This window comes from Berghia stephanieae, chromosome 7 (assembly GCF_034508935.2).
Source record: "Berghia stephanieae isolate SIO BIC M18660-M18661 chromosome 7, UCSD_Bste_1.3, whole genome shotgun sequence".
In the NCBI taxonomy this organism is placed as follows: domain Eukaryota; kingdom Metazoa; phylum Mollusca; class Gastropoda; order Nudibranchia; family Aeolidiidae; genus Berghia; species Berghia stephanieae.
The window spans coordinates 46,874,015-46,895,677 of NC_088366.1; the positions used below are offsets into that span (position 1 = coordinate 46,874,015).

At 36.1% G+C, this 21,663-nt stretch overlaps 1 protein-coding gene across 1 annotated transcript; it reads right to left on the minus strand.

Annotated features, from left to right (window-relative positions):
• Positions 1–2,342: 2,342 nt before the first annotated feature.
• On the minus strand, positions 2,343–21,630 carry LOC144977381 (uncharacterized). The gene is made up of 9 exons (XM_078922539.1): positions 21,433–21,630; positions 19,714–19,789; positions 17,132–17,270; positions 15,588–15,802; positions 12,206–12,667; positions 10,244–10,366; positions 8,780–8,896; positions 6,896–7,024; positions 2,343–3,885 (listed from the first exon to the last, which is right to left on the minus strand). Exons 2-9 carry the CDS (start codon positions 19,775–19,777, stop codon positions 2,417–2,419), a joined length of 2,718 nt encoding a protein of 905 aa, XP_078778665.1. The 5' UTR covers positions 19,778–19,789; positions 21,433–21,630; the 3' UTR covers positions 2,343–2,416.
• Positions 21,631–21,663: the final 33 nt, after the last annotated feature.

Consider the following 21,663-nt stretch of genomic DNA (forward strand, 5'->3'; position numbering starts at 1 on the left):
AATAATAATAATAATGATGATGATAATGACAGACAATGGTCGAAGATAATAACAACAAGAATAACAAAATATCGTTAACATGCATTTATCATGGCGATATACACAGGTTTCAGTTTTAAATTTAGTATAGTATATACATATATAACATAGGAAAATAAGTACATGAGAAGATACGTCAATCAAAGCTTTCAACCATCAATCAAACAACTCGCTCTAAAATCTCCTCCTTGGGGTTTTCAAGTCTATTTCAAATAACAACAGGAAATGGAATGGGCGCTTCAGTTGAATGAACAAAGACAGATAACATGGATGTTTCGGGTTCCCCCTTTATCAACAAAACAGGATGAATGAAACAATAAAGACAAATGAGAAGATACGAGAATGGCGTTGTTAAGGTTTACAATTATAATTATTTAAATAATATTATTTTGCTATCACTATCCTTATTAATATTATCATGGTTTTACCTTAACGCCACTCTCACATCTTCACATCTCTCATTCATATTTAGTGTTTCACTGATTGTGTTTTGTTGATAAAGGGGAAACCCGAAATGTCCACACTATCTGTCTTCGTTGATTAAACTGAAGCGTCCAATCCATTTCCAAGTATTTCCTAATTTCTCCAGATTTCTGTCATAATTTGAAAGACATTTTGTTTTGTTTTTAAGGGTTTTACGGCACTTGCAACACATTAAGGTCATATCAGGAAAAAAATGGGATAGTAAAAACTTCTACAATTAATTACAATCAAAGCACTCAAGAAAAGGTAAGACAAAGAGGAATTGTTTTAAATAGGGAACAAATGTAGATTCCAAGAGCACACTATCAAAGTACTTAGGTTGAGATCACCTAAAAGTCTCATCCAGACACACGCACATGATCCCACTAAAAGGAATACACTCAAATGTTTACAAATCACTTATAATATGTAAACAATACATAATGCAGTGTAAATCAGAGTGATGATTTACAAGTCAAAAAATATCATCTCCCTAAACTATAACTATACATTCAACTGTTTCCCTCAAAGACAAGGACTCCAACCAGGGTCAGAACAATATTTAGTAATCTCATTCCAAGACAAAGACAGAAAGCATGTTGGAAAACAGATATAGGGGAATAGAAGACACAATAAGAACATCCCTGTCCATTATGGGAGGTTAAGAACCCCACCCAGTGAAGAAAAAATTTTAAAACATCAATGAATCGATTCAACATTGAAGGAAAGTAGCCTTCTATTAAAAAAACAGATATATAAAATTTGATAAGGACTTAGCCCTGGGGTAACATTGTCTACTAGGGGTGCGTCTGCACATTTATACATTTCGTTCAACATAAGTGTGTGGGGTTATTAAGTAATGCATTTAACTACAGTAAAGAGAAATAATAAATTAAAAAACATACCCGCTCCACCCCCCCCACCATGTTGATATTTTTAAAAAGTAAAAAAAAAAATTTCTACAAACTTGGGGATAAGAGACAGGGAAAAAGAATTCATTTCAACAAAACATGAGACAGTTGAGGGATTTTTGGACAGAGCTTCCTACCCCGCACCTGAGGAATTTGACATCACAATCAGGAGTCAAAACGGTGAAAATGAGGAATTTGACATCACAATCAGGAGCCAAAATGGTGAAAATGAGGAATTTGACATCACAATCAGGAGTCAAAATGGTGAAAATGAGGAATTTGACATCACAATCAGGAGCCAAAAGGGTGAAAATGAGGAATTTGACATCACAATTAGGAGTCAAAACGATGAAAATGAGGAATTTGACATCACAATCAGGAGCCAAAAGGGTGAAAATGAGGAATTTGACATCACAATCAGGAGTCAAAATGGTGAAAATGAGGAATTTGACATCACAATCAGGAGTCAAAACGATGAAAATGAGGAATTTGACATCACAATCAGGAGCCAAAAGGGTGAAAATGAGGAATTTGACATTACCCCGAGGAATCAACTTACCAAAAACAAGATTTATACGAGTCTTCAATTTAATTCTCCATTGTGTCAAAAAAAAAAAAAAAAGGGGGGGGGGGGGATCTTCTTACTCTTGTGATGATATCGTGATGAATATTCGTTCACGTATGTTTGGTGTTTGGTCAATTGTTCAATCTACGACGAACAGGTGATCATGATCATTTTACACCTCAGTACGCTGATAGAATGTGAGTAAAAAGCCTTTTCCAAGGACTCAACTATGCACCGCTAGAATGAGACTCAAAAGGAAATATACACAGGGATAGATGACACATCAACAGTGACTTCCCCCCCCCCCCACCCCCCCATGGGAGATAATTGGTATTTTTTGTTCTTTTTTGAAGCTGTTATATACATTTTTAAAATTACTTTTTACAAATCCACAGCTGCTAGCAGCTTAGAGTATCACGGTGACTTGTTCATTTGACAGTCAGCTCCCAAGAAGACATGTTGTGTCTGATGTTGTTTCGTCATTATAACCGTAGTCCTCTTCAGCCACGAGTCCCCCACCATTAAGAATACACTCATCATCATCATCATCATCATCATCATCATCATCATCATCATCGTTTTCATCGATAACATCAGATATTCCATCCCCATTTCCAACATGTGAAGAGCTTTCCTTCAGCGAACAATGAGCGATGTTCACATTTTGGGAATGACAGTTTTCCTCCGATGTAAGTCGAAGAGGAGATGGTTCTGAACCCGAGTCCTCTGGGCTGTCTTTTGAACTTGCCACGACTTCTTCTTCTTCATCCTTCTTATCGCTGTCATGAACACGGCCGTTATTTTCGATTTCGCCGTCGTCCTCTTTAATTATGTTTGAAGACATTTGTTCCAACTCCGTGGCTGTCATCAAGTCTGGACTGATGGTCGTGTTCGGGGCCAGTGGAGGGACGGCAAACGTCATGAGATGGGAATGGGTGGACTCAGGGATTACAGATAGACAAGTATCATCTTCTTCATCATCATCTTCCTCATCTTCATCCTCACTATGCTCTCCTCTCAACAATAAACAATCGTCGTCGTCATCGTTGTTATTATTATTATTACCACTAACTCTTCTTGATGATGAAAACGATGAAAAGTTACTATTAGTGTAGTTATCATTAACATCATCAATCATATCATCATCATCATCTTCATCGTCTTCATCAGATCTACTGCTGTCAGATTGGAAATCATTGTGGAGAGAATATGGTGGAGGGTCAGGTTCTGATGAAGTAGTTGTGGAAGATGTTGATGATGATGACGGCAGCAAGGACACAACATTAGATAAAGTTTGTAATTCGTGATTCCTGCCATCAGCAGAACTAAAATCTGAACTGGCACAGGAAGGCTGGTTTTCCAACATATCAGTTACAACACCAGATGTAGAATCTGTGTAGCTAGGAGGCTGTTCTGTGAAATAATGAAGTGGTGGTGGGGGTGGGGGTAAGGCCGGACATCCTTGCAGATGCTGCTGATTTTGAAGTCGCAGATTTCTGTGATGACGACGATCCCGACCACCGCGTCTGCGATTTCCGCTGCGTCTGCTTCTGTCCCGCCTAGGTCCTGTCGTGGAACCAGAAGTATTGTTATTATTCACACCTTCCTGGGGTGAAGACATTTCTGTTGCATTGTTACTTTGACCTTGGCTCAAAAGCTCAAGATAAGCCTCGTCGTAGGACCTAGACGTCATCATAGCTTCGTTGTACTGAGGTGGGGGAGCTCTTCGACGAAGCAGATCCTGCTCTATACGAGATAGTGGAGATTCGTGTCTTACAGGCAGCTCTCCGTGTCTCCTCCTCATCCGCAGGGCGTACACTCTCATGGCAAAAGACAATGCCAGGACTAGAAGGAGAGAGCTGATGAGAGTCCCAACAACACAGGCAATGATCAAACGAGGAGATGATACTGGTGGGAAAAAGAAAATAAGTGAGAAAAAACTTAATAATAATGGTGAAAACTTATATAGCGCTATAACTCTGAGACACCAGACTCTAAGTGCTTAAATTACAAATTACTTTGGCTGAAACACACTCACTCACACACACACACACAACACAAACCAGACAGACTTATCTTGCTTCTCATACCATCTACTAAAGACGAAACAGACAGGCCTAGAAGTGATTCAGGAAAATATTTTTCCCTGCTTTTCCCTAGACTCTGGGGAGAATTTTAAGGTAGTATTTTCAAGCATGCTCATCAAATCTAGACCAGTTACCACTACAGTAGTGTGTTCGAGGAGGGATATACCGGTACCTGTGGGAAACCCTATTACAAATACAAGATAGACCTTGAATCGGCAATGACACTCACTTTCGAACCGGAAGGTCCTGGGTTTGAGCCTCGCTCTGTGCACAGTTGAGTCCTTGGAAAAGGCTCTTTACTCATTTTGCTCTCACCGTACACAGGTTTAAAATAAGTACCTATCCGTTAACAGCGTTGTCTCTGTCTGAAAAAATTTTAATATCGCCTAACAGGTATCATGTCCCATCCTACATGTTTCGTGTTGCTGTTGGCCAAGGACCCCTTGTAAAGCGCTTTGAGCACGTTTTGTGGATATTGCGCTATATAAAAGCGAATTTGATTTTTAATAAAATACAAAGTACTTGCTTCACAAGCAAAGAGACCAGGATCAGTCCCTGGTGAAGCCCAGTTTATATCAGACCCATTCAGTGGCGTAATTTAGCAAATAATTTTGGGTTGTTTGAAATAACGTAACAATAGACATCATTTAAATAGTACTTAACTGTTGAAAAATGCTCACAGCATTTATAATTTATCTTTTCCCTGGTCGACAATGAACATGAAATATATTGGACGAAACAAGCAGCCTGTGAGGTACATTTTTAGACAAAGACATTGATGTTAAAAAAAAAACCCAAAAAACAGGGGGGCCCTCCGAATTTTTATGCCCGTCTACAATAGGACAAGGAGAAGTGCCTTTCACAAAGACATAATCCCCGACCACTGTTGAGCAAGACGACTCATAAAGGTCGTACAAAACCCACTGGTCATCCATCGAGCATGGTACATGTTTGCCATTCTTGAATTTAATTTACTGAGGAGGGGGGAGAGGGGAGGGGTGCTTTGAATGTGATAATGTGAAATGTCACTCCATCTGAACTTCTTTATCCATGTAATTTTTGTACAGTATAACCTTTCAAAGGAACTGCTGTTTTCAAATACAAGAGGTGCATAATCAAAATGATATACAGTGCAACCCATAGATAACGACATTGCCCAGGACCGGAAAATTATGTCGTTATCCAGGGGTGTCGTTATTCCGGGGTTTTCAAGATGGCGGAAAAAGGGGGCATGGTGAGACCCATGAATACATAACAATGCAATGCGCGGTCCAGTGCATGAGAGAAGACGAGTCCAAAACGTTAGAATGAGTATTTCTCCTGTTTACAAAGAGGATAGATGCTACGCACTTGAAACTCAAGAAACTCACAACATTGCCACCCTGAAAAATTATGGATTAACACGATAACTATGTGTACCTGAGTGAGGTCAACTTCATTCTATCTATACCAGTTTCGATTTCACTTTCAAATGTGTATTGTCTTTGTTTTGATCATTAGCAGTACTTGAACGCCATTTAACTAAACTAAGAATAAAGCAAGAAAATAAATTCCCACAAGAAAATAGATGCACAGATCTAGTTTTGAGTTTAATTAAAATGAAATCCATGCAATACTGCTGATGATATTTGAATACTGAGATACCTTTTTAAGTGCACCAAAATTCACAAGCACTTAAATAAAATAAGTAGGCCTAAATATTGCGATATTAAAAAAACCAAAACAACCCCCCCCCCCCCCCCAAATTTTGGCATTAATCACAATAAGATCAAATGTGAACTGATGTTTAGCAGAACAGCCGATGTTTCAAATGAAAACAATAAAGTGAAAGAGGCTGTTTTTGCTTTCCCGGCTATTCCAACATATTACGGATAAGACCATAAATATCCTTAATTGCCCCCATTGGACACAGCATTGCCTGATATCAGCTAACTTCAACTGACCTCAGACAGGTAGCTATCGTGGACGGTTAATGGGGACCCTTGAGAGTACCATCCACTGATCAACTTCTTCGCTGTGAGCAAGCGCAGATTTCATGCAGTGTAGTAAACATGTGTTCTGATTGGTCGGTAACAAAGCAATTTCATTGGGAGGGGAAAAAGGCGTTTAGATAGAGTTTGAGATGTTTGGGTATTGAACATCGGCGTCAACTGCCGATTATTTTTATAACGATGTTGCTAAACAAGGGTTTTACTAAAATATATGTCATTATTTTGGGGTTTTTATTACTAATAACATATAGTAAAAAATTCGGGACCAGAGGTCAATGTCGCTATCCAGGGGTTGTCGTTATCCAGAGGTTGCACTGTAATTATTAATTTGTCCTCTCCATTCTGAGTTTCTGGTTGTGAGCAATCTATAAATAATACTGTTATTCGCCTCATGCTACGAAAAGAATTCATCATTGTGACAAATTTGCATGTGTAATCCATATTGTTATCATTTTTTAATGAATGTAGAAATCACAATTGGTAGCCCCGCCTCTGGCTTTCAACTATTAAAATGTAACAATTGTTTATGTCAAGTGTGTACAAAGTGTACAATTTGCTGTGTCATTTTGAAACCAGGGTGAGAATCTTAGTGAGAAATGCACATGAATCTTGTGAAACATAATCCCCTGGTCAAGCTTGTGTGGAGTTCAGTGATCATGATCACAACATAATTCACTGTTTATAATATTGTTAGTGTAAACCATCCAATTGTTTCACACATCCCAGACCCTTCTTTTTTTATATACCGTAAAGAAGAAAAATCCCAAAGTATGGTATTGTAACCGGTGAAAAAAAATTGGGACCCCCCCTCCCCCCCCTGAATTAGTGTATGTTACATACGTCTGCTGCAATCCTCTTCATCACTTCCGTCTTCACAGTCTTGGGTGTGATCACATCTCCATTTTTCATAAATACATCGCCTGTTTTTACATAGGAACAGACCTTTGTCTGAGGAACATTGCGAAGGAGCTGAAGAAAAAAAAAAAAAAGAAGAGATTTAGTACCATAGCAGTTAACGTTTCAAAGAGCTAAATTGGGACATCTTTGTTTTTAAGGGTTTTAAGGTACTTGCAACACATTTAGATCATATCAGTGCCAGAAAAAAGGAAGACAATTTAATAGTGAAAAGATCCTAGATGTACAATTAAAAGGGCTTGAGGAAAAAGTCAAACAAAGAGGAATTGGTTCAAATTGGGAATAGATGTACATTGAAAAAGCACACTATCAGTGTACTTAATTTGAGATCTCCCAAGTCTCAGCCGGACACTGACACAAGATCCCACTAGCTGACCCTGCAGTTTTATTTTTAAAAATATTTCAAAATTTTGCAAAGAAAATGATGAATTTTGCAGAAGAAAATAAGTAAATTTTGCAAAAACTTTTGCAGGTTTCTAAATATGTTGTATCACACCTAACAACTAACTACATGCAACCCATGTAATAAAATATCCCCGCAGAATAACGCAATTTCAAACTCAAAATTATGCAAAAAATTATGGGACAAAAATGGCAAATTTTGCCAAAAATTATGCTGATTTGGAAATAGGCACAAAGTTGGGAAAACAAAATTACAATAAAAAATTGCTGTCAATGAAATTGTTATAATAAAGAAGTAAAAAATTCTGATATGACTATTTACTTCACTTAAATAAGTAGTCATATCTGAATTAGAAAATTTTCCTTAATTTTGCGGTCGCAAGCTGTGCAAAAAACAGCAGGGCCAGCACTAAGAGGAATAAACTCAAATATTTACTAATCAACTGCTAAAAAAAACAACATAATAATAATAATAATAATAATAATACCTGGATACCTCTGTATAGAGCTTTTAGACTTGGTGTAGTCTCCTTCGCTCCTCCTCATCTATTAATGATTGGACCAATTTTTATAATTGTACTTGTTTCCTAGGATGTTGCTTTTCTCTAACTCTGCTTTGAATTTATTCAAATTTTTTGCTGATACTGTGGTTTCTTGCAGTTTATTCCAGTTAGTTACAATTCTAGATGAAAAAAAGTTCCTTCTTTCATTTGTTTTAAAACGTTCTTTTTCCAGTTTCTTGCTGTTTCTTCGTGTCTGAATGTTCTTGTTTGGTTTAAGTTACAGTTTAATAATAATAATAATAATAATAATAATAATAATAATAATAATAATAATAATAATAATAATAATAATAATAATAATAATAATAATAATAATAATAATAATAATAATAACAGTACATAACAGAGAGATGATTTACAAGGAAAAAAAATATCATCTCCCAAAACTAACTATAGAGTTGACTGTGTTTCCCTCTCAGCCAGGACCAGGACAAAACCAAGCAATCTCATTCTAAGACAAAGACAGAAAGCAAGTTGGAGAACACATATAGGGGTATAGAAGAGATAGCAAGTACCTCCCTGTCCACTATGGGAGGTCAGGAACCCCACCCAGTGGGACACGTTTATACACAATACCATTATGACTCAAAAAAGCAGTATGTCTGGATCATATAATAATAATAATAATAATAATAATAATAATAATAATAATAATAATAATAATAATAATAATAATAATAAACTTTATCCATCCTTTTCAGAAATGGAAAAAATATGGAAAAAGGGGTGGAAAGGTGGAGAGATATAGAAATAGGCAAAGATAGATAGATAGAGAGAGAGAGAGAGAGAGAGAGAGAGAGAGGGGGGGGGGGGGGAAAGAGACAGACAAACACAAAAAACCTACAGCAATCTTGTTCATCTCTGTAGTTGGCACAGGCCCCTTTTCCATTGCATCGATCTTTTTCAAAGAAGCAATAAGCAGACGTGTTACCACAGGAAAACTTGTGCTCAGAGCAAGAGGCTGGGGATATTCAATTAAAAAAAATAAACAAATAAATTTTTAAAAAACAAAAATTCGTAAGAATGGGCCCCAAAAGTATGGAACAAATGTGACAAAGAAATCAAAGACGTCCCCGAGCTCAGTCATTTTAGGAAAGTTTTGAAAACACTCCTATTCAGATGGGCTTTTGAGTATTAATAGTATTTGTGTTTTGTGTTACCTTTTGTCTTTGTAGGTGGTCTTGTGCAATGACGTAGAAGTTAGACGTCTTTTGTAGTTGTTCCAGGTGACTATACAGTGTGTTACTGATGCTTGGATTTGGTGGGAGGATTGTGCAGCTCAGGTCTTCAAGAGGTTGACGTTCAAGCAAGTGGTGTGTTACTGTTTCATTGGGGTGTTGACATAAGGGGCAGGAAGGGGATGTGTCTTTTGTAATTTTGCTTAAATGGTTGTTGAGCGGTACGTGTTGTGTTCTTAGTTGAAAGATGATGCTTTGCTGGTGTCTTCTGAGCTTATTTAGGCTATCAGTCTTTACAGGAGTAAAGGGCTAGAGCTCAGGTGGTCGTTGGTTCGGATAAGTAAGTAAGTAAGTCTTTGTAGGTGTAGCATCTTCAAACACTTTGTTGATTCTGCCTGCTGTATAAATCAATTATCTTTTTTTTAATATTCTTTTACTCCTCTTTGGTGTTTTATGATCACATAAGGTTGACAGTAAAGAGCACCAGTGACTTCTGTCTTCTGCCAGCTTCCAGATCTCACCCCAGGTCCAACTGAAGGATTTCATCTCTCTTTCCACCCATAATTTCATGAAAAACCACCCGAAAAATGCTTAAAAACGCAAATCCAAAATTTTCACCTTACGACTGATTATGTCATGCACTGACACATACAAGAATAACACTTCTAAAAGTAAAAACGTACGAAGTAATAAACAATTTGTATAAAAAAATAAAATTTTCTCAAATTTCAAACTTTTTCAACTTCACTTGCTGTAAAAAAATATTTAGAAGTGAAATTAACCTTTGATATTTCAAGAGGATGTACAAAAAAAGTTGATTTAATCATTTATGACAAGAACTCATTTTTGATAAAAAATTGACCTTCTGACTAAACTTGGCAATATTTCAGTTCAAACCTTTTCACCATATGACTGATTATGTCATTCACTGTAACATATAGTGTAGGTAATGTAATAATTGATTTATTGACTGGAAACTTGGAGAAAATGGGTGGAAAATGAGATGACATTCTTCAAACTTTTTCACCATCCGGCCGATTATGACATTCACTGTAACAATGGATCTACTCCGTAACAATGTCTGTTCAAATGTAGGAAAATACCAGATGCATATGAGATAAAATACTTACTCGAGCAGCCTCTCTCGTCTCCCCCCATCATGGGACAGTCCCATACGCCATCACATCGTTTACTGGCCGGGTAGCAGCCACTCTCGTTGTATGAACACGCTTTGTAGCCAGACAGACAGATCTCTGAAAATTGAGTTGCGTTTATCAATTAATAATAATAACAATAATAATAATAATAATAATAATAATAATAATAATAATAATAATAATAATAATAATAACAATAATAATATAATAATAATAAATAATAATAATAATAATACTACTAATAATAATAATACTAATAATAATAACAATAATAATAATACTAATACTAACAATAATAATAATACTAATACTAATAATAATAATACAGCGGAATCCTGATAAAGCCAACAATGCAGGAGGACAACAGAGAGCATGACCATCAGTAAAGATTGGGAAGAGAATGTGCCAGACAAACCAATTCAAATCACAAATAGGAACAACTGTACAAGGAGATGGCGGTTAAGAAGGATATAGGCAGGTTGGAATAATTGGAGTAAGGTAAATGGAGTTATGTGTGACAAACGAATTTTTGCAAAGCTGAAGGGGAAATTATATACAACAGTTGCAAGACCAGCAATGTTGTGTGGATTAGGGCATAGCCGTCGTTATGTTATAGCCTGATACTGAAATCCAAAAGGACTGGCAGTTTGACGTCATTTTTTGGTTTTTGCACTGCCTAGTGAGTTGTTGATAGTAGAGCGAATGGAAACAAGTTATTTCATTGGTTGAACTATTGAATACAACTCACGATTTGTTTTCTTTTGTGGCAAAAGACTGGCATTTTGATGTCATTTTTTGGTCAGTATCAGGCCATAACTTTACGAAGGCCACAATTAGAGACAGAAGCTACAACAAAGAAACAAGATAAAGAAGTTGAGGTGGCAGAAATGAGGACGTTGAAATAGTCACTTGGCTGGACAAGAAAAGATAAAGTGAGAAATAAATGAATTTGAAGGTTGACTAAAGTGAAGAAAGTATCAATAAAGATGAGAGAAGATAAGATTGAAATGGTTCAGACATGTAAAGAGACTAGAGAGGGAGTATGCGGGAAGGGTAGTATTGGATACACAATCAGCGGGAAAGAGGAAAAAGACTAAATGGTTGGATAAGATAAAGGACGATATGAAAGAACTGGGCCTGGAGAAAGATGATGCTCTGAACTGAGATGCATAGAGATGGGGCATTCATTATGGCAACCATGCAAAATGCGGGATAAGCTGAAAGAAGAAAAAGAAAAAGACTTTTAACCTTTTCTTTCTACATTTGAGATTTCATCATTTTTTTGTTTGTTTGTTGCTTTAGGTCTCTTCCAACACAATTGAGGTTATATGAGAGACCGCTGAAACAAAAAAACAAGCAATCTAACAAAAATAGTACAAATGTAAATCAAAATCATAACCTAAAGATATCATAAGCTAAATTATAAATAACCAAGAACAAACAGGCAGAAGATTTACAGAAAAAAAAAATATCCCCTGTCAAAAATACAATCACAAACCAAAGAAGCAGGATAGGCTAGTAAAGAGAAGAAGAAACGACATCACTATCGGATCGTACACCCATGCGAACATCATAGGTATATGATTCAAGGGTGATGCTCCCATCCAACCACCCGCAAGATTTCATCATGCTAGTGTTGCGTCCTTGATAATCATATAGAAGCCAACTTTTCAAGGAGCTAAGACGGGACACCAATACCATCATGACCCGAAACAGCAGTAGGTTTGGACTATTATACACTATGATCTAAATTTGGAACCAATTTCTGTTCCTTGTTTTGATTCTGTAGCACAAAAAAAGTATAATCCTGGGACATGAAAAGTCATTTTCATACATATAAACAGTACAATTTAAAAAAATAAAATTCTCCAGATTGCTAAATCAAGACAGTCCCAATTTTATCAGGCTACTGTGCGATCAGATTCTACCACTTACCTTCCCTCTGATACTGAATGGTGAAATTGCCAAAGTACCCATTATTTCTGAAGGTCAATCTCATGTACACCTGGGGTCCCAGAGCGTAGAGAGAATGAGGGTGGCTGGCGCTGAAATAGTGCCCGACCAACCGGCCATCTCTGGCACTGGATCCTTCAAAAATGTCCAATGTGCAGCAGTCCGGAAAGAAGTGAAAATGGTCAAACCGTAGAGCGTATCTATAAATCGGGGTTGTGCTTTTTGATCTTGTGTAGGTAGTAGGAGTTTGCAACAGCCACGAACATGTTTTCCGCTCTTTGGATATGACCACTTTGGGAATAGTGATGATTCCGTGATCGTCGGTGGTCGTCATCACGCACGGCTGATCCCTTCCACTGCTGATGACATCTATATTTCTTGGTGGCATTGTTGTGACAATGGGTCTCTTTGATGTGGGCATTTCGAGCAGGTCATCGGGTGAGCCTTTGACATGAAAAATGGTAAATAAAAGACTCAGGTTCTGATGATGATAATGATGATAATAATAACAATAACAACAACAATAATAATAATAATAATAATAATAATAATAATAATAATAATAATAATAATAATAATAATAATAATAATAAAAACAAATAAAATTCCCTTTATTCATTCCATAGGGGAAGTTTGTCTTAGAATCTATTCCAAGATAAGACTGGAATAACCCAGGCATTAGCCGTAGTACAGCACCGCAAAATGAGCTAGGGCAAAGTCACATGCTCAAGGCCACACAGTACAGCCGGTATTTGTGTATAGTGTTACCAACTGTATTTGTATGCGTAGCAGCTTTGAACACTTCGTGGATTCTGCACCCTATATAAATTATTACACTCTAAGTCGTCTTTAATATTATTTACAGTTATTTGTCCCTTTATATCTACCTCATTAGAAAAAAAAAACCAAAAAAAATCAATGATAAGAGCATTTATTTTTCCCAAAGAGATAGAGAGGTATTTGTTTTTAAGGGTTTTTACAGCACACAGTAACGAAAATATCGCCTGAGCAGCAACTTAGTTCAAGTGATGACCTGAGGTTGACCCGGGGCCACGCCTGCCAAATTACGGGGAATCCCCTAGTGAGTTAAGTTACAGTGATATCGGGTGATACCAGTCGATTTATGTTCACTTTCATCTCTTTGTTATCGCTTCACAATGAGCTTAAACACAAATTTCTTTACTCTTTAATATTTATCAAGATTTCCTTTTTTCATTCATATGTATTTTATGCCAGTGCTGTATATAATGATCGTGATATTTCAATCCTAAATAGACCGCTTTTCTGTAATTTAAAATGCATTAATTTTTCCAATAAAAAATTAAATTCTTCAAACAGAAACATAGAACAACTTTTATTCTTCCACAAATAGAATCTATTATAATTGAACTATACGTTGCTAAAATTCCATCTGTGCCTCAACAAAATTGAATTTATTATGATTTTTAAAATTTCATTTAGACATGGAGCACACTCAAGAAATTCATGATAAACATTTGAATGAACTGTGTAGGCTTAGTAGAAAAGTCAAGAAACACAGAAGAAAAGAAAACGAATCTCAAAACATAATTGTTTCAGGATTTAATACCAGATATTAATCTTTAAAACCAGGTATTTATCTCATCTTCAATGTGGACATTGATAATGACAATGCGCTACAAGTTTCATGACAGATTACGTAATGTTGAGATTTTTTATTTAGCGCAAGTTTCACTAGAGGTGCTCAAAACACTTTAAATAGGGTCACTGACCAACAGCAACGCGTAACATGTAGAACTGGACATGATGCATGCTAGGCGATATTACATTTTTTTCCGACAGAGACAACGCGATTAAAAACAAATATGCGGGAAAGCATTGACAACAGCAATTAGTCCATAGTCATCACATCTGGTCGAAATAAATTCAAAATAAATCAGTGATTGCAATGTTTTTTCAACCTTCTTGAAAAACGCAAAAAGAATAAAGAACAGCAACCGGTCAACATTAGAATAGCAGCCCCGTTATGTAAAATTATGGAAACAGCACAAAATATGTCACGTGTAAATCACGAGGCTATGGAGGCAGCAGAGTGACTTTTACAGTTATAAACCAATGTCTTTTGTCCTTCATTAATGAAATGAAAATCTTTCTCTCTCTCTCTCTCTCTCTCTCTCTCTCTCTCTCTCATCTATCAATCCATTCATTCATCCACCATTGTAAACATCTATTAATCGATCCATCCATATATTCATCCATACACTCATCTGTCCTCTTCATCAGACGATCAGTCCAACCATCGGGTCGGACCATCTCTCTCTCTCTCTCTCTATCCATCCCTGTCTCTCTCTCTCTCTCTCTGTCTCTCCCCCCCCCCCCCCACACACATATATATATATATATATATATACTTTATTACATGTTATATTATCCTTATTTCTTATTTATAGATTTATATATATCATATTATTTAAAATGGTACTATCACCCTTTTAATTTAATCAATATTAAATGATCATTTAATAATAATTGATAATAATTACAAACTGTACAAGGTTTCTTTTTAACCCACAAAGTACTGAAACAACATTTTAACCTGGGAAGTAAACTTCAAATATATAGAACTGAAATGTGAAACGACTCGGACTTTGTTCTTGTGCTCTTTATTGACCATGTTTGTAACCAGTGGAACTAAAGGCCGGTATAAATGTGTTCATATAATATTAAGCGAAACGTTGAATATAACTTGTATGATGAAGACATCTTGACCGGAATCCATATGCCTCTGAACCAGCAATGATCAAAGCGTAACAAATCGGACAGCTGCACCAAGATGTTATCGCATATCATCAAAGAACTAAGAGCGACGCACAAATTGTGAGGGAATGAATGAAAGGTTACTTTATTCCTCCATCGGTTAGAGCAAGTTTTGAGAGTTATTACTAAGAATTAAAATTCATAATTATCCATACAATTTCGTATTTTCGTAATTGACCATAAAATCTGTGTAAAATTCGTAAAATTACGAAAAATCTGTAAGATTCAGCAGGTATGAAACAGTACATAACAGATTTATATGTAAAAAATAAACCTCCTATAACTAACACAATTGACTGTTTCCCCTCAGCCAAGGGCCATAACAAAACCAAATAATCTCATTCCAAGACGAAGACGGACAGCAAGCAAATAGATTTAGGATAGAAGACACAGCAAGTGACCTCCTGCCCATCATGGAAAGTCAAAAGATTCCAGAGAGAGAGAGAGAGAGAGAGAGAGAGAGAGAGAGAGAGAGAGAGAGAGAGAGAGAGAGAGAGAGAGAGAGAGAGAAAGAGAGTAGACAAACAACACTACAGGTGCGATTAGACAGCACCCAATTTCTACTCACTCAGTTTGTAATGTAACAGAAATCCTCTTCCGCTGGATGTATAGGTCTCGTGGATAATGAAGACAATGTAGAAATAACTCGAGATGACAGCCGTATAGCTTATATCCGACCGCAGACTTCCACAGTACTGGCGTTGGTTTTGGGGACCAATGAGAAGCCTGTTACTGTTGTTACTTTGACAGTTATCCATGGACGGGATGTCAAGATCACGAATCCTGTCGAAGAAATTTTATAAAAAAACAAAAAACAATTATTAATAATAAATAAACCAAATAATAATTTTTTAAATCTCTTTATTCATCCCCAAGCAGAAATTTGTCTAATGGGCCAATTCCAAGGGAAGACTGGAATAACTAGCTGCAGAGCAGCGCTGCAAAGTGAGCTATGGTGGGGTGGGGGTGGGGTGATTGCTCGAGGCCTTACAGCAACCTTGTTATGCCACCCTGACCCATAAATCATAATGCAGGTGAGAGTAAAACATCTAAATGCACAGCATCAATAATGCAATTAAATGCTCTGTGTAACTTTTATGCATAGATACGATTTATCAATTATATAATTAGTATTCAATGTCAATTAATTGATAATTTTGAGAATTAAATATCTAATACATAAAAAAGTGTATATTCAATATTCGTAGTATAATTAACTCTATTTACATTCATTTGGCATGTCCAACTTGTACATTCAAGAGTTTCAAATAAATGATATACAAAATACAAAAATATTAATATCCAATGTTATTTCACATTATTCAACAAAATCATATATATAACTATCGTTGATTCTCTAGCTAGCTTCTGAAGATTGGGGAAATGCAACTATTTGTTCCACCACACATCAAGTATCTCATTGCCAGTACATTTGATTGAGGGAAATCCTCCCTTGACTCTAAAATTGCAGATTTCTGCAAATCCCAGGAATGCCATCAGCACTGATTAAAAATCAGTATTAAAATAAACCACAATTGTTAGTCTATGTTTTTTATGTTAAAAAAAACAACAACAAAAACTTGAGCTTTTATATAGCGCAATATCCACTAAATGTGCTCAAAGCGCTTTACAAGGGGTCCCTAGCCAACAGCAACATTTAACATGTACAACGAGACATGATGCATGTTAGGCGATATTGTAATTTTTTCGGACAGAGACAATGCTGTTAATGACCATGTACTCATTATACACCTGAATACGGTGAGAGAATGTGAGTAAAGAGTCTTTTCCAAGGACTCAACTATGCATTGAGCGAGACTCGAACCCAGGACCTTCGGATCCGAAAGCGAGTGTCATATCACAAGACCACATAGCCGCACATTCTATGCATTTCTAAGACAGTTGTGGACCACCATTTTAGTTCTACACCATCACCTAATACATGTCAGTCAACTCTTCAGAAAGGCATTTCCGACTGGGGTCGAGGTAGACTGATTTTTTGGGGATGTTTTTTGTTTTTGTTTTTTTCTATTTTACTTTCCTGCTTTATCTGGCACCTTTCATACACATTTGTTCAGATCTTTATCTTGAAATAATGAAGACATGTCTTACTCAATAGAAACCTTGGTTTCCCTGGAGACCATGTGATACCAGATGTGGCAAATGCTGGACGGATATTCTCTGGGATAGCCAGGGCTATGAATGAACCCTTCGTTCACCTCACTGGGTGAAATCGTCTCTCTATTGCACCCTGGGGAAAAAATAAAAACTCAAGTGAACCTTTAAGGATTAAAAAATAAATAAATAAAAATAAAAATGAAAATAGCTGCCATAAAAAATGGATACAAATATAAATGTAACAGTTTAAAAATATTTTTTTAAATAATAGAATTTAATATTCAATTAGGACTATTATAAACTTAATTCCTCAGCATGCTCAAAGCACATTAAAAGGGGTCCCTGGACAACAGCAATGCTTAACATGTAGTACGGGACATGACGCCTGTTAGGCGATATTACAATTTTTTCGGACAGAGACAATGCTGTTAACGACCAGGTACTCATTTTACACCTGAGTACAATGAGAGAATGTGAGTTAAGAGCCTTTTCGTAGGACTCAACTATGCGCCGAGCGAGGCTCGAACCCAGGACCTTCTGATCCGAATGCGAGTGTCATACCACTAGACCACATAGCTGCACAATGATTATCATCATCATTTTATTATATAATACTTAATCCTGGGACATATAAGGGTCATTAGCATATACATTAACAGTCAAATTTTCTTCTTTGCGTTCGCTCTGCACCATCATTGAGCGTAATGCATTGTGTCGCCGTTATATGCCAGAGACACCCAGCACATGTCCTCGGCTTTGATTTTCTTATCTTAGATAGTCTGCCATCCAAGGCTGCCATCACTATCTGTTTTTTGTTTTTAGGGTTTCACAGGGCTTGCAACACTTTAAGGTCATATCAGCGCCAGTAAAAAAGAAGAAAATGGGATAGTAAAAATATCTAGCATTACAATTAAAGTGCCTAAGAAAAGGTAAGACAATGGGGAATTGGTTCAAATAGGAAAAAGATGTAGATTCCAAGAGCACACTATCAAAGTACTTAGTTTGAGATCAACTAAAAGTCTCATCATGATTTCTTGAATTTACCCATTTTGAGGTCGAAAATTTGTTGCGATTAACCGAAGTTTGTTGCAATTAACCAGTGACTTTTTATATAGAATTAATTCCGTTTCTTGGAAAATGTTGCGATTATCCGGAGTGGACTGTAAATCTTTGGTAAAGATAATGGTACAATGTACAACTACTTAAACAAGAGAGTGGAGAGTGCAAAGAGAGATTACTGTGAAAAAGAAATACATAAACTAATCAAAGTCAATTCCAAAGACCACACTAAAAATCCTCAAACTGTTGCATCGTGCCACTTCCAACTGCAAATTTTCACAGACCTGTGATATGTTATAGTGAATGAAATAATCAGTCCGACGGTGAAAAGGTTTGAACTGAGATATTGCCAAGTTTAGTTAGAAGGTCAATTTTTATCAAAAATGAGTTCTTGTCATAAATGGTTAAATCAACCCTTTTTGTACCTCTTCAAGAAAGATCAAAGCGTAATTTCACTTCTAAATATTTTTTACAGCTAGTCAAGTTGAAAAAGTATGAAATTTCAGAAAAGTTGCTGGATACCTTTCCCATACATCTGACCATAATTTCATGAAAAATTACCCGATTTACTTCAAATAAAGATGAAAATGCTCTGGTGAGCATATTCTGTCAGAAAATGCAAAAAAATGCAAATCCAAAATTTTCACCTTCCAACTGATTATGTCATGCACTGACACATATATCATCTGGAGGCCTTGATGATTAGGACAGTCATTTATTTCTCCCAGCAATACTTGCATTGTTGTAATACGTAAAGGAAAGTAATTGATCTAAATCAAATTTACATATAACTGAAAAAAAGTGATGGGCAAAGTGGCCCAGTGGTTAAGGCATTGCACTGTGACCCGGAAGGTCCTGTACTGTTTCGAGCCCTACTTCAGACAGTTTCGTTTTTTTTTTCCTTTGGGCAAGATCATTAACCCCCAATTTGCTCACTGTGACAACATAGGTGATTCCAGTTGACATCAGACATCTTGTTTGATGATTTATCTATATTTCTTCATGAAATGCCTAGGAGACATCTTATGATGTCATGGTGGAAGGGTATAATTAAAAAGATTAATAAATTTTTAACTGAAAAAGTAAAATGCTACTGAAAAAGATCTGAAAAAGTGTTAATGAAACAGTGCCAGGCAAAGCAGAGAGAAAATATATACAAGAAAAAAAACAACAACAAAAAACAAACTTCCCAAAGAATCAGCCTGCCTCAACTGGGGATCCAAACTCGTACCTTCTAATCAAGGGGTATGGGGGGGTGGATGTCCGAGGCAGGCTGATTTCTTGGGATGTTTTATTTTTCTGGTATTCTTTTCTCTCTGGCGCTATTTCATCGACACCCATTCAGATCTGTATCCAACATCAGTGCCTGGTCCCTGAGGTGGACCGATTTTTTGGGATGTCTTTTATTTTTCTTGTATTCTTTTCCCCTTGGCACTGTTTCATAGACACTTTTTTATTCAGATCTGTATCCAACACCTGTGCCTAATCTGTCCCTTCGATATGAAATGTTCACTTACTGAGACTGAGCACAGGACTCTGCATTAAGATGACCAAAATGCCTAGGAGAACAACTGTCGCCATGGTTTGTCTTTCCTGAAAGTGTACAAAATGATCAATGTGTTATTTAAGACCCCTCTGCAGTACTCTAAAAAAAAAATAATAATTTTTTTTTAAGTTTTTAAAATTTTGGCCAGAAAACTTGTCCTTCACATAAATATGATTGATTAAAATCAGACTCATCTTGTGAAAAAAAAAAAAAAAACATCTCTGACCTGGAGCTTCTTGAGCTGAGAAAGATAATGTACGACTTAAATTAATAAAGGATGTGTCTCATTCTAGTTGTTGTAACAGTAGTAATAGTAGTAGTAGTATTTCTCCGATGATCGTTCAATTTTAATTCATTATATTTATATATTTTGCTCTACTCATTTGTTTTGTTCTGTTGTTTTCTCTCAAATATTTACTATAATTATAATAATGATAAATAACAATAATAATAATTATTATTATTATTATTATCATTATAAATAAACATCTATTCACTAGCTGCTATGTATTTACTCACATGTTTAATCAAGAGAAAGAGATTTTATAATTTGACCAAAAAAAACAAAAAAAACAACAGCAACAAACCTCTCTTTCTGTTTTTTTTTTGTTGTTTTTGTTTATGATCGAGTCTATTCTTTTCTCTTTTTGCCTTGTTCCGTTTCTGAGCATGAATTTCTTTAAATTAAATTGTTTTTATTTTTATTTAAAATTTTTTTTTTTTTGTAATCCAACCATCTGATCACCCTCTGATTTTTTTTAAAGTCTGTTTTTTAATTATTTATTATTTTAGTATATACTTTTTGAGATCGGAGTGGGGACAAATATGACAATTTGCAATATTCCAAAAAGAGTGAGAAAAAGATTTAAAAGAAAGAAAGAAAAAAAAAAAGGGGGGGGGGGTGGTGGATGGGACATTTATAATTTGCAATGCTCTCTAGACTAGAAAGAAGATTTTTTTTAAAGTGTGGTGGGACGAGGATTCGAACACAAAGTGTCGATTCTGATTCGGCCATGACACCCACAGAATGTCGACAAATAATGTCTGGCAATAATCACAGCGAGTGTTGTTAGACACACCTGAGTAAAACTATAAAGTGGAGTTTGAGCCTCATTGATTAGTTGGCAAACCCCCATTCAACCAATTCTTTACAAGTACAAAAATATGCAGTCGACTTGTTTTAGCTACGGCCATGGTCCATGATATGACCTGTACAAGAAGTCTTAAGAAAGTTACTGTTTGAAACTGAAACCACTTTCTTGGAGAGGTGGCAGTGGTGGGCAGCGTCGATTGTTTTTAGATTTAGACATAGCCTCCGTGTCCTAGCCAGTCAGAAGTTTCCCTGACAGACACTAACACCAACCCGAGACGTGGGGTAGAATCCTCATCGTCTTCATTTCTTGCTACAAAAACATGAGACAAACGTTTCTTTTCTTCCTTGTGACTTGCGGGAGACCTATTCATTTTTGGGGCTAAGACTAAAGACGAAGATAAGACTCAAGAAAAATAATAATAATAATAATAATAATAATAATAATAATAATAATAATAATAATAATAATAATAATAATAATAATAATAATATAAGTACAAGTAAGAAGAAGGAAGAGTCAACACAATCACAATCTTCACAAACAAAATCAACAAGCTACTGGCTGTCTCTGGTTGAACAAAAACGAACATGACGTACCGGTGATCTAAATGAAAACAATTCTCGTCCTTTATAAAGTGGGTGTCATTTTGAAAAGTTATATCCAATACATTAAATTCAAGGTAAGTCTTTATTCACTGGGAATTTCCTTCCTTGTGGAGGCAGTGGAACATTGGCCAATGGCTTTCTCTTGAAGTTTTTTTCTCTGGAGTAGTTAAGTGGTGGGCGGATATCCGCGAGTATAAAGTCTTATAAGGGTACCCATTTATA

What these genes read in the sequence shown, in the direction of transcription:
- LOC144977381 (XM_078922539.1), bottom strand. Translation starts at nt 19,777, where the DNA reads ATGGCGACAGTTGTTCTCCTAGGCATTTTGGTCATCTTAATGCAGAGT. An exon ending in CATTCAGTATCAGAGGGAAG is followed by an intron (nt 10,367 to 12,205) that starts GTAAGTGGTAGA and finishes CTCAATTTTCAG; the next exon opens with AGATCTGTCTGTCTGGCTAC. An exon ending in CAGAGATGAACAAGATTGCT is followed by an intron (nt 7,025 to 8,779) that starts GTAGGTTTTTTG and finishes TTTTTTCTTCAG; the next exon opens with CTCCTTCGCAATGTTCCTCA.